Source organism: Meles meles, chromosome X (genome assembly GCF_922984935.1).
Source record: "Meles meles chromosome X, mMelMel3.1 paternal haplotype, whole genome shotgun sequence".
NCBI classification, from domain to species: Eukaryota; Metazoa; Chordata; class Mammalia; order Carnivora; family Mustelidae; genus Meles; species Meles meles.
Genome location: NC_060087.1, coordinates 65,517,187 through 65,530,941, shown reverse-complemented (window position 1 = coordinate 65,530,941; position 13,755 = coordinate 65,517,187). Strand labels below are relative to the sequence as shown.

General features: G+C 38.7%; 1 protein-coding gene across 1 annotated transcript; it reads left to right on the top strand.

The window, feature by feature from the left end:
- Window positions 1-797: 797 nt before the first annotated feature.
- On the top strand, window positions 798-11,034 carry TAF9B (TATA-box binding protein associated factor 9b). Its single transcript, XM_045996278.1, has 7 exons — window positions 798-2,133; window positions 2,768-2,849; window positions 3,153-3,289; window positions 3,369-3,503; window positions 4,697-4,772; window positions 7,913-8,023; window positions 8,878-11,034. The coding sequence occupies exons 1-7, from the start codon at window positions 2,083-2,085 to the stop codon at window positions 9,036-9,038; spliced, it is 753 nt and encodes a 250-aa protein (XP_045852234.1). The 5' UTR covers window positions 798-2,082; the 3' UTR covers window positions 9,039-11,034.
- The last annotated feature ends 2,721 nt before the right edge of the window (window positions 11,035-13,755 follow it).

Genomic DNA, 13,755 nt, shown 5'->3' with positions numbered 1-13,755 from the left:
AATAACACTTCTGCACAATTACTTATGACATATTATAGGTCTTTTCATCTAGTATAGCGGTGTCGTTCTCTCTCTCTCTATATATATATATATTTGATATAGATATATAGATTTGATAAATATCTATATATTTGTTGGCGCTCTAAAGGTTGGTCACCCCAACTGTATAGTACCATTTGGATGGGGGAACAAAATATAAAAAAGGTGATATTTGTAAGTTACATACACAAGATACTGGTAAACTGTGGTGCCTTCTGTGAAAGATAAATTAGTGGGTGGAATAAGCCAGAGGGGGTTTCTTCTTATTATTTTCTAAATGTATTTTTTAGAACTTTGTACCTTGTGCATGTACTACCTAGTCCAAAGGGAGAAAATCATTATTAGTCTTACACAGTAATTGCTCAAAGTGAGCTGAAAAAGGTGTTTGCAGGAAGGTTCAGGGTTCCAATGGAAACAATATGTTAAAGAACACGTGGTTCTTGGGGCTGCTCCCCAAAATTCAAGATGGCTGCCTGGTGGATGACTGATTCAGATGAGCCTGATGAGGTAAGCTGGTGCCCAAAACTGAAGGGTCTGCTAACCCCCTGAAATCAGTACAAATCTGTTTTGTGAAGGAAGCCATTAGAAGGTTTTATTTTTTTTAATATTTTATTTATTTATTTGACAGACAGAGATCACAAGCAGGCAGAGAGGCAGGCAAAGAGAGAGAGGAAGGAGGAAGCAGGCTGTCCACAGAGCAGAGCGTCCCATGCGGGGCTCATCCCAGGACCCTGGGATCATGACCTGAGCCGAAGGCAGAGGCTTTAACCCACTGAGCCACCCAGGCGCCCCCATTAGAAGGTTTTAAAGACGGGAATATAATTATGTGATTTACGACTAAGAGATCCCTTTGGTTGTGTGAAGAATATAGGGTATGACCCGACACACACAGGGTATGTGTGAAGAATGTAGGTAGGACCTATTTCTATAGTCTTGCTTGAGTACCGCTGTTGGTTTGGACTGTTCGCGCGGTAGCACTGAATGAGGATGTGGAGGCACAGACTGACATGGCGTGACTTTGAGAGGTGGCCCTGATTAGACCTGCTACAGACTGAGTGTGGATTGCAGGGAGGGGGGGCTGCATAACATGGATAACTGCTGTTTCTGGTCTGGGTAGCTCAGAGTGCCTCTTCCTGGGATGGAGAACACTAGGGCATTGGTGGATTGTGGAGGAATAAGAAAGAGTACGTTAAGGGACACTTTAAGCCAGAGATGCTTAACTGATGTACGTTTGTTTTTTGTTTTGTTTAAGTGACTCAGGTTATTGTGTGGAGACTGGGGAGAGGAGGGCATCTGTGAGGCAAAGTGACAGCCCTTGGAGGGCCTCAGCAGGGACAGAGAGGAAACTACTCAGGGCCAAGGGACAAGGCTGGAGAGGCTCTAGCAGAGAATCTTGCAGGCCCACGAAGGCTTTAAGCTTTTCATCAGTATGAAATGGGAGACAATAGCAGGGCTTCGAGTATAATGAGAGCTGACCAAAGGCCTGCTGTGTGGAGAGCAGACTATACAGTAGAGATGCCAGATTATTGAAGAAAAATACAGAACGCCAAGTTAAACTTAAATGTGAGATCAACCACAAATAATTTCGTAGATAAGTATAGCCCATGTAATACTGGAGATATACTTGAGCTAAAAATGCATCACAGGGGCAGGTGGAGGGAGCCCCTGTGGGCATTGCAGGGAAATGGAAGGGGCCAGAGTAGCAGCAGCGAAGGTGTGAGGAGGGGTCCCAGAAAAGACAAGGGTGACCCATTTGGTACATTTTCCCGGAGAACTGCTCTAGAAAAATGAGCTTCTTGACTCTTCCAAGTGTGGGCCGAGGGTTCCTCAGGGACGACTCACCTGTCTATTCCAAACCTCCTGAGCCTGCGCTCCACCGATAGCCCTGCTACCCTCAAACTCCACCGGGTTGAGTGGCAGCTTAAAAGTAGCAGCCCGCCGGCCCCGCGCTGTAACCCCGCCTTCCACACCCCGCAGGGGTGGAGCCTGAGCGAGGAGCCGGCGAGAAACCCTCTCTCCCCGGATGACGAGGGGCAGGATAACATGGAGTCCGGCAAGATGGCGCCTCCTAAGAACGCTCCGAGAGATGCCTTGGTAAGTGCGAAGGATGAGAGGCGGGGCAGGAAGCCAGGCGCGGCTAGCGTCTCGGAAGGCAGGCCCTGGCTTAGGGCCTCAGGACGGGCTCGCGTGCCCTCTTCAGCCCAATCCGGGCGACCAGGCAGAGTGGGATTCGGGGGTGTCCTGGACCCCGGGGCACTTCTCCCGCAACCCCAGCAGACCCGCTTAGGGGGTGGCTTAAGGCCCGCCGGAGTGCAAAGTCCAGCCACCCAGCTTTGTCTCCTGGGCCTTGGGCCCCAGACGCTTTGTCGTCTTGCCAGGTCTGTGAGCCCTGACTCTCGCGTCCAGTGTTCTGCTGCGAGCTTCCCCCATCGCCGCATCCGAAAGTGACAACCAGCTGTAGCCTCCCCTCTCTTTTCTCGGGGAAAGCCAACCCGGGCCTTTTTGTTCTCTCTGCCCCCGCCCCACCCTCGCCAAAAAAAAAAAAAGTTTTCAGCAGAGGTTAGTTACGGTGGCTTTTGGTGTGATCCTGACACTGGAAAGGAAAAGTATATGAGTAAAAGTCTGGAGCCCAGAGAAGAGGGAACTTTTATCATAAATACTACCTTTGGTCCAGTCTTGATTTCCAGTACCTAGATTATGCATCTGGCGTTTTTATTCGAATCCACAGGTGATGGCACAAATCCTGAAGGATATGGGAATTACGGAGTATGAACCAAGGGTTATAAATCAAATGTTGGAATTTGCTTTCCGTAAGTTAACAAAACAATAATTTGCCTAACTTGTGAATTTGAAAACACTGTTTTATCTTAAGAACATTTTCAACTAAATTGCTTGAACAGTATCACAGAATGCAGCCTAAAGCAGTAAGAGAGCTCAAGCTAAGGGGACAGTAGTGTTTATACCATGCTATTTAAAATTGGCCATGTAGAGAGGACAATTAGATACTAGAAGCAAAATTCATAAACTTTCTAGAAGTCAGTAGAACCTCCCGTTAAGAAAAGTGACCTTAAATATTAAGCTGTTTCATGCTTCATAATGTTTTGTTCTTAAAGGATATGTGACTACAATTCTGGATGACGCAAAAATTTATTCAAGCCATGCTAAGAAACCTAATGTTGATGCAGATGATGTGAGACTGGCAATCCAGTGTCGGGCTGATCAATCTTTTACTTCTCCTCCTCCGAGAGATGTGAGCAAACTTATTTGAAGTTCATTTTACATAAAATTTCTTAAATTGTAGTTCTAATAAGGACCTTTTTTTTTTTTAGTTTTTACTCGATATTGCAAGGCAGAAAAATCAAACCCCTTTACCACTGATTAAGCCATATGCAGGACCCAGACTGCCACCTGACAGATACTGCTTAACAGCTCCAAACTACAGGCTGAAGTCCTTAATTAAAAAGGTAAGAATTTTTGGTCAGCTTAGTTTTTTTTTAATTTTATTTATTTATTTGCTAGACAGAGATTGCAGCTAGTCAGAGAGGCAGGCAGGGAGAGAGAGGAGGAAGCAGGCTCCCTGCTGAGCAGAGAGCCCGATGTGGGGCTCGATCCCAAGACCCTGGAATCATGACCTGAGCCGAAGGCAGAGGCTTTAACCCACTGAGCTACCCAGGTGCCCCCAGCTTAGTTTTTTTTTTTTTTTAAAGATTTTATTTATTTATTTGACAGACAGAGATCACAAGTAGGCTGAGAGGCAGGCAGAGAGAGAGAAAGGAGGAAGCCTGAGCAGAGAGCCCGATGTGGGGCTCGATCTCAGGACTCCGGGATCATGATCCGAGCCGAAGGCAGAGGCTTTAACCCACTGAGCCACCCAGGCGCCCCCAGCTTAGTTTTTTTTAAAGGTGAGATGTGTTAGAGGAATTTGTAAAATGCATAGTCCTGTAGATGGATTAGTAGGTTAAAGATTACTAGAATTTTTTACATGTATAGCCTTGAAAATACCATATCTGCAATTAGCTACTTTGTTAAAATACAAGGTACAAGATTTTTAGAGCGAAAAGGAACTTTAGTGTTCATCTAACTCAACAATTAATTTTCACACCCGGGACTAATCCTCAATTCATCCATGGAATTAGTGGCAAATCTGGGACTGATTCCCAGGCCTCATAACTCCCAGTATTTACATTGCATCAGTTGTTTGTGGCACCTGGTAACAGAGTAAATGGATACCATGAGGAATTGGACTCGCTTTCTGAAACATGACCTAAGGCTCTCCCACCAATGAAAAAGTTTTCCCCACGTTCAGCTAGCTGCCTTTGTTGTCTGACATTCTGTCGTAAGAGACTATCTTTCTTTTTAGGTTAAGATATTGACTAGTTAAGATTAAAAATCATAAAGGATATTAGCTGTCATCCCCAAGTAAGACTCTACCCTAAACCTAAATACTATAAAAAATTTTGTGTGTGCTCATTATGTAGAAATATATATGTTTGTGAAGACCCTAGTTTAAATGTTGGATTTAGAACACTAATGGAACAAAAACAGGACATTCTTGCCAAGGGTTATCCATTAAACTCACATCAACAGTCTTAACTTCATTCCTGTTAAGTTTAGGGGTCAAATCTGAACATTAAAGGTAGTTTTTTAAATCCCCTAGGGACCTAACCAGGGAAGACTAGTACCACGGTTAAGTGTTGGTGCTGTTAGTAGCAGACCTTCCACTCCTACTGTAGGTAAGTGAGAGAATGAAATGCCTTTTCTGTCTGGTGAAGTGCCTCCGGCCTTGATTTTGAACTATAATCCAAGTCAAAAGCTGAGTCAGAAATCCCCAAATGTGTGTTGACATTGATACATTTACTCGTCTTCTAGTAAAAATATAAATATGTATTTTTATCAGATTTCAAAATGAGAAAGCCACAAGGAGTATCTTATCCCAAATGAGTACAGAATTAGACATTACCCAGCATTGTTGTTGGTATAAACTAGATACCAAAAACTGTTTAAGCTGTGTTTTTTTCTGCCTTCTATACAAATCAAGTTTCCAAACACTCATGGCAATAGCCTGCTTATTATGAGAAATTAATTTGAGTAAGCTGGCAAGAGAATGCAACCAAAAGAAGTTTAAAAAGAAAAAAATCATTGTTTTTAATACTAATTTTTCCAAAAGATTGTCAACTGTATTGCCCCTTCAAGCTGTCTCCTGTGCCCTTTGTGACAGGCCTCCATCATTCTTTTGAGTATTTCTTGTTTCCTAGCACAAGATGCTCTAAGCTCCCCTTAATTTTCTTTACTCCAGCCCTACCGGCCACTTCTCCTAAGAGCCCTGGTTCCTTTTAATGGAGAATGGTATTTAGAAACCATTATGCCCATGGTACTGTTCTTGCCTTAAGTCATATAAAGTACCTTAAAAAAAAAAACGGATTTGCCCTTTGATACATTGATGAACTCAAGAGATGGCTCTGTACGCTTGACGGGCAATAACGCATGGTACTGTTCTTGCCTTAAGTCATGAAAAGTACCTTAAAAAAAAAAACGGATTTAGAAACCATTATGGGGTTTTTTTTTAATGTTATTGTTTAGGGAATAAGGAAAACAAAATGGATTTAGATTTCCTGACTTTTTTGGTCCTGTATTCCTGCCAGATTTCTTTCATAATCAAAGTATTTTCAGAAAGAATCCTTCTCTTTGACCTGTTTTGCTTTGTTTTAGGTGGGTTTTTTTTTTTTTTTTTTTTTGGCTCTTTTGGCTTACAATTCAAGTCCTACAATTTGATTTTTTGCAGTGTGTAGAAAATCTCTTCATATTCTCATGTCAACATTCTAAAACCAACCTGGTATAGTATTAGTTGTACACTTCTAATTAACCTGCATGTTATCTTTGTGGACAGAAATTTGCATATATAATTTGTGTGACCTTTTGGTCATATACTGTTTATCTGCAGATTCATACTTCAGCAAATACCAGTTTTTAAAAAAAACTCTAGGCTGTGGTAAACCATTACACATGTTGACAAGTAAACCAATTTTAGTTATCAGTTGTGATTTTTATCCCAGTTAGACATTTACTGTACAAGTTTTAGAGATTTTTTTTTAATCTATAATGAGGGAGCTGCTGAAATCTAGCATTAAAGATACAAGTTTTAAACTTAAAAAAATGAATTTTATAAAGCATTCGAGATCTGAGCATCTATTGTGTTCAATTTTTAAAGATGAAAGTCCATACTTACTTAAATGTTAACAAATCCTGTGGTAATGGCCAAGAAAACACCTACCTATTGTGAATTCCCTTGACAAAATAACAGAGTATTGTTTCACTAACCTTGACCTAATTCTTTGAACCTACCTTTAATACGTCAGAAAACTTGCCTAGGAATGAAGATATGTTAGAGTAAGGCCTCACCTCCTGAGTTGGGGAGAGAAAGCACTAAAGCCAGATTCCTGGATACCTGTGAGCTTTCTTCCCCCATTTAGGCTTTCTCTTTGTCCCTAGGGAGGATAGTTGTTCTTTTTTTCCCGCAGCTCTTCCCTGGGCAGACAGCTTGTTCCAGGGGAAAGGAATGTGGGGAAAGGGATGTATGGAAAGCTTGTATCCCCAAAGGGAAGAACTGGGAACATGTTTCCATAAATGCATTTTTTTTTGCATTTTTATTTTTATTATTTAAGGTTGAGATATTTCTCCAAATGCTTAAGATGATTTTAATTAGTATTAAAAACTATTTAAATAAAGTATTAGAATTAACCATTGGTACATTCAAGCATTTAACTGACTACAGGAATCCAAAGGAAAATCTTATTTGTCAAAGTCAATTTGAAGATAAATATATTATATATTTCATACTTTCATATAGATATAGGTAAATATTAAAAAGTAAATTATTTTCATACTTGTGATTTTTTTTTCATTATTTCATAATTTATTCTTTACCTTCTTCTCATAAATGCATTTTTTAAGAGAGCTATGATGTCTGTGTATGTCTCTGAATCTTGCAGAATTCATTCATTAAGCAAAAATTTGTTGTGTGCCTATTAGGAGTAGGGCACAAAAACCATACGCTCATATGGATAAAAAAATGTCAGCCAAGGCTTGTAATTTAGTGAACAGGGTAAGATACTGATAAAGGCTTATATGACAAGGGAATTTCAGAGGCAGGCAATGACTTCTGAGCGAATCAACAGAATTATATAAAATGGGGTGGTATCTGAGTTGTACCTGGAATAATGGGTAGAATTAAGATGGGGGAGTGGACTAAATTATCTCCAACATCCCTTTTTGCTGAAAAAAATACTTTGTACCCACATGGGTACCAAAAATGGGTATATTTGATAGGCTTTTGTTAGATATATGTTGATTTAGCTTCACAAGCCTAGTAGACATCTTCTAATTCTCATAAAAGACAGAGATTGCCATGTAACGTAATGAGTATCAAACTAAGGTCTTTATTCTGCTAGCTTAGACACTTAATTTCACAACTTCATACAGCTAAAATTCAGTGTCAGATGCTGTTTGAAGAGCTTTACAGAAATTATTTTAATTTTCACAACAATCCAAATAACAGGTACTGTTATCCCATTTGACAGGTGAGAAAACTTAAGTACTGAAAGATTAAATAACTTGCCCAAAGACATCCAGCTAGTAGGTGATAAAGCCCAGATTCAAACTCCAGTAGGTAGGCCCCAGAGCCTACATTCTTTACCACTATACTATCCTAAAGTTTTAGCATCTAATTTATTGAGCTTGTACTTTGCTTATTGTGGATGATTTTTTTTCTCACCTTTCATCAGTTCCCTGTACTTTGAAGGTAGTTTCTAATAAGCTAAGGAGTGCAGAATATAAAGTCATGTTAACTAACATGGTCTGTTAATTACAACCACAGCAACCCCGCAAACAGTGTCTGTCCCAAATAAAGCTGCACCTCCAGTGTCAGTGCCAAGCCAAAGATATACAGTGCAGATTCCACCCTCTCAGTCCACACCTGTCAAATCAGGTAACATGATGGGCATGGCATGGGGGGATTTAAAAGTGGTTCTTTTGTAAGCTTTTTTTTTTCATTTTAAATTTTAAGAGTAACTTGTGATTATAGAACAGTTTGTATTCCTACAGCAAGAGTTGTTTTAATTGCATCCCAGAAGATGGCAAACATGTTCCATATCAGGGTTCTTCGAAAGGGTCAATGAGCCCACTACTAAAATTGTATGAAATTTTACATATATGTAATGTTTTGGGAGGGGAACCATATTCAGTATGACCATCAGATTCTCTAAGAACACTGAATTAAAATAAGCTGGGGTCCACAAATCTAAGGCATCTGCAGGGAAAAGCACTTCAGGTTAAAGCTCAAGAAAATAATATAGTGTACACCAGATAAAAATTACACCTTTACTCACTTCATGGAAGGAGTAAAGTTGGAATAATATGTAAGTAGAACTGTTATAGCATGTATTTCATTTTACATCTTCTAACACCTAACTGTACACAGTAAACTACTTGCATAAAATATTGGCATGTAAGGGAAATGCCAATTCCTAACCCTGAACATGTGCCTTTAGTATGTTCCATGGTGAGTCCCATACACTGCTTCCCATGGCTAAGTACTAACTAAAATTTTAGGTAGTTAAAAAAAAACTTTAATGTGTCTAGATACTATTTTAAGTACTTTAAAGTACTAAAAAACTTTATTCAACTCTTAATGCGGCATAAATTCCCAAGTTTCTATGATGTGGTTGCAATTCATGCTATTAAAATTGTTTATTAGAATCATAGTTAGCCTTGTTGAATACTATTTACCATGTTTCTGATTTTTGGGTGATTCAGTTTGAGAGTATTTTCTCCTGTTTACAGTTCCTGCAACAACTGCAGTTCAGAATGTTCTGATTAATCCTTCAATAATTGGGCCCAAAAATATTCTTATTACCAACATGGTTTCATCACAGAACATGCCCAATGAATCAAACCCATTGAAGAGAAAACATGAAGATGATGATGATAATGATACTATGTAGGGAGTACAATCAAGATGTATTTCAGAAGTGTAGTTGGTTTGGAGCCCACTGTACTGAACTAGAATATTCTCTATCTTCTCAAGTTTTATCTTAGAAAACTTAAATGTAGATGTATTTTTCCCATTAGCTTAAACTGTTAATTTTTAAAAATTATTAGATATCTTAGGTAACCATACCGATGTTTTCTCATTAGGATTCAAGTAAAAAAATTGTTTCTTAATATTTTGATTAATGTTATGATTGTTTTCAGTTTCTATAGCCTGATCAGTGGACTAGTCTTTTAACAGCATAATTTCTAATACACATTTAAATACTACTTTCTCTTATAGGGTAAAATAGTCACAATTTTTGTTTTCACCAACTTTTTTGACCAAACCTCTAAATTTAGGAAGTATTTTTTGGAAAGGATGGATTTTAAAGGGGTTCTGTATTCATTTGGAGTGTATGTTTCTTGGTATTCCCTAACTTCCCATGTCTTCAACCCCATTTCTAGATCCCATTCGTTTTCTGTACCACCTCTTCCCCAGAGGCTTAAGTTTCTCCCAAGACTCTCAGAAGGCTAAAACCCGAGTTTTAAAAGTGTTAATTCCAGATAATAGAGTTATACAGTTCAATGTCATTTTCCTATTTTTAAAACCTGTTTTACATGCCTTTGCTGTTTTTCTCTTTATACGAGGAGTTGAATTTTATCCATTGCCTTTTATGCTGAGCTTTACTGCCTTTAACACGTAGTCTGGGGTCAGTTACAGTCTATCTTATATTCCAAGTCCGTAATTCTATCTATTTCATGTTTTAAAGTTAACATTTCTAAATTTAGCAATGATGATGCTATAGCTTAAAATCTGCCTTGATAAGTATAATTACACTGGACCTAGGCAAAAAACACTGAAGAGCAAGTTTTTTTCTTCCTTTCTACCACATACACATATGCTACGATCACTACTGCTTGAACCGTTCTACTGGTATAATTCATTTTTCTAGCTTGTTGCTGAGGATATCATGTATGAGATGGGAGCAGATCTGGAAGGCCTGTAATGGTTTTCCTTCTTCTAGAAGGCCAACAACAAAAACAAGTCAATATAATGTGACCTGCACTTAGGTGTACTATGCATAGGTTTCCCATAATGTTGCTAAATACCTTTCCCTATTTTCCATGTATACACATATAAACATCTTAGTGGGAAAGACTGCAAAGCTTTCAAAAATATAAACAGGCTTCTTGTTTTTAAGTAAGTTTGACATTCAATATAGGAATTACTTTTGCAGAATTTTCTAAAAAAAATTTTCATATCATATCGTAATTTAGAACTTATAGCCAAGGATCCTCAAAACTTAAAACACAAGAACATTTCATGCTGGAATGATGCTTGACACATTGAAAGAGTCCAGTGACAGAAAACACATGTATCATCACAGTTTGTTTTTTGGATAGTAGTAAAAAGGTACCATCAAACTTATAAAAACAGATCTGATCATCATAGGAGAAAAATGTTCATTATATAGCATAGGGTATCATTACTTGAATGTTCTCAGGGAAGCAGCATATCAAAAAGCCTAGGTTCTACTCCTGGCTCCATCATTTACCAACTATGTGACCATACTTCACCTCTGAGCCTCGTTCTCAGTAGTAGGAAAGTAACACCGACCTTGCCTACCTCACAGGGATGTTGTGAGGGTTTAATTGGTATATGTGAAAATTCCTTCAGAACTGTAAAATGGTTTGTAACTCTAAGAAATTGTTAATGTGTTTGTTCCAAGATTATTAATAAAAAGTTGAACTTACCATTTATCTTTCATTTTTAAGGGATTCAAGGAAAATGAATAAGACCCAGTAATTCTGAGGTCCAAAAAGCAATTAAGATTTAATGGGTGACTTAAATCATGAATCAGGGAATTGCCTGCCTTTATTTGGAAGCTACATGTGACTCACAGTAAAACAAAGTAAAATGAGTATGGGTTAAGTCTGTTAAAAACATTACATGTGGGGCACGTGGGTGGCTCAGTGGGTTAAAGCCTCTGCCTTCGGCTCAGGTCGTGATCCCAGGGTCCTGGGATCAAGCCCCGTATCAGGGCTCTCTGCTCAGTGGGGAGCCTGCTTCCTCCTCTCTCTCTGCCTGCCTCTGCCTACTTGTGATCTCTGTCAAATAAATAAAATAAAAAATCTTAAAAAAAAAAAACATTACATGCTGTCTTTGGTAGGAAATCTGTACATGTAACTGAGGCACTTGCTAGGTCAGCCAGTCCTCAAACAAAGACTGCTTTATCTTGCAGAACTCCCCTAATTATGTCTACCTAAAATAGCTTCTAGGATGACCCAAAGCCATTCTTGTCCTCCAGCTTCCAGGTGGAATTTTTTTAAAGAGGTCCTGATGGTAAATGTGGGGAGGACACTGTGGTCCCAAGTTCGTTCTTTTACAAGTAGGAAACAAGTGTCTTTTATCTGATTATGAATATAGGAATACAGCCAGTATGTTGGGAAAAGAGAAAACATAATGGACACTGATCCTAAGGAGTCCAGAGTGAAGGGAAGTACTCAAGAGTTAAGAAAGACAACACTAATCAGAACAGCAGGTATAAAGCAGTGTGTAATATACTGCCATATATATTTTAATTCATATTTATATACATACATGGAAATGTTTTTTATATGCATTATGGAGCCCTAGACTGAGGGAAACCAGTCTTACAGTGGCTGTTTCTAAAGAGGGAAACTGGTAGCTAGGGGACTGAGGTAGGAGAAAGGTCTCTTCTCATTTTATGCCCCTTTCTGACATTTGTATCATGTGCCAGAGGGAAATTTTGGACATAAAAAGGAAAACAAGGAAATAGGAAAGACTGAGCTTAAGAGACTGAATTAGTCATGACACAAAGACTGTAATTTCTCTATACAGTCATACACATCTATTATCTGGAGGTTAAAACTGAATTTGCTACACCTATGCCTGCCTAAGTCTCTGCAGTATTTTATCAATAATTCTTAATTCTGTATTAAATCAGGAAGCACATCCTTGTACTATTCTAGTTCATGTACTCACAAGTTGTTATAGGTTATCTTTGTCAACTAGGTTGTAAAGGTTGTAAATTCCTTCAGGACATAAATGCTTTCTTAGATTTCCCCCATTATGTCCTAAGCATATCACAGGTACTCAAATGTTGTGTTTCCCCATTTGTTTTCTCAATTAATAACCCCAATAAATGGGGAATGATCCTAGAAGCAGAGTCTAGGAGAAAGTACTTAAAAGGTACAATCAGAGATGGGTGGATGACTTGGCAGGTTTATGGTATTTATACAATTCTTTTAATCCCTCTGTACATATGAAACAATAAAATACTGGGGGAAAGCTAATCAGTAGGGGAAGAAAGTTGATCATTAGTATGCTAGAGTTCTAGCCAGGCTGTGACATTAATTTGCTGGATCTATGTGTAGCACCTCTGGGCCTCCTCTAAAAAGAACAGACTAGAATTCCTGCTTCTCATACCAGGGTACAGTGTACCATTAGGGGCATGCAGAAACATGGTACATTTTAAAACTATTTATAATTATGGGGATAGTATTAATTAAAACCCAAATGAATTTTTTTAAAAAATTCAAGCCTTCAGAGTGGTTTTGTTTAAAGCAACCACCAGAAATTTCTTCTGCTCTTCTTTCCGGAGTTAATCAAATAATCCAAATAATCCTAGGCTAGAAGGATCATTTTTGTGGGAGTGAGGGACAATGAAAAAGCAGCCTGGAATCAGATACACTTGGACTACTTGAAACCCTTGCTGTGGCCTTAGTAGCTCTGTGATCCTCCAAGAATTTATTTCTCTTCATAAAGGTGAAATACACATCTAGTATGTAAAATGTCTAGCAGAGAAATTCTGATTAAACGTGGCCTTTTGAAATCCCATGTTTAACTCTGCTCACTCCCAAAACTCCATTAAAATGGCAGGGAAGAGAAAAGAAGGGAGAGTTACAAGGACAATAAATGAATCAGAAGGACATCAGAATCACTTCACAGGAGGTGAAAGGAATCCCCTACAGGGTTACCCCAAAGCAGTTTCTTCCAAAAGAGGAAATCCCAGAAGAGCTCTACAGAAATCCCAGAAGAGCTCTACAGCAAACCTGGAAGGCAGTCAGGGCAAACTGGAGTAAAGCATGAGGACTCCAGGAAGGGATTATCTCCAATAAAGATGAACAGATTTATCTCAGAAGTCTGAACACACTGGGAACAAATCGGTGTAAGTACATAGGAAAAAAAAAACTTTCAAAACTTACTAACTCCAAAGAAAATTTTAAAAGGTACATAATGGAATCATAGCATACAACATAGCTCAGCTGTGAATAGTATTTATAATCACAATGCAGATTACTCATCTAATCTTTAACAAAACTATACTGGGAAAAATGAAGAAGGGGAAGTATATGTGGAACAGAGGCCGGAAGAGATCTCAATCTTTCCATGTAGGAAACTGATATATAGCGTTTTATAAAAACCAAGAAATTGAAAGTGTAAGTATGTGACTTAGAAACATGGAGGTAAATGCCCCAAAAAACCCAAGAGGTAAAAATCTCTGGGGAATGGGAAAAATGTGAGGAAGAGGCTGAAGCCTCTATTTTGTTGTTGTAAGCTTTAACTGTTTTATTTTCAACTACGGTCATGTGTAACAGAGAAAAATAAAACTTAAAGCACCTGTCACATTCTCTGTCATAAAGTATGCCCTCAATAAAAGAGTA

Bases quoted from the DNA above. Each gene is read 5' to 3' on its own strand.
- TAF9B (XM_045996278.1), top strand. From the start codon at position 2,083: ATGGAGTCCGGCAAGATGGCGCCTCCTAAGAACGCTCCGAGAGATGCC. The intron at 3,290-3,368 runs GTGAGCAAACTT...TTTTTTTTTTAG, and splicing joins CTTCTCCTCCTCCGAGAGAT to TTTTTACTCGATATTGCAAG. The intron at 4,773-7,912 runs GTAAGTGAGAGA...TTACAACCACAG, and splicing joins ACCTTCCACTCCTACTGTAG to CAACCCCGCAAACAGTGTCT.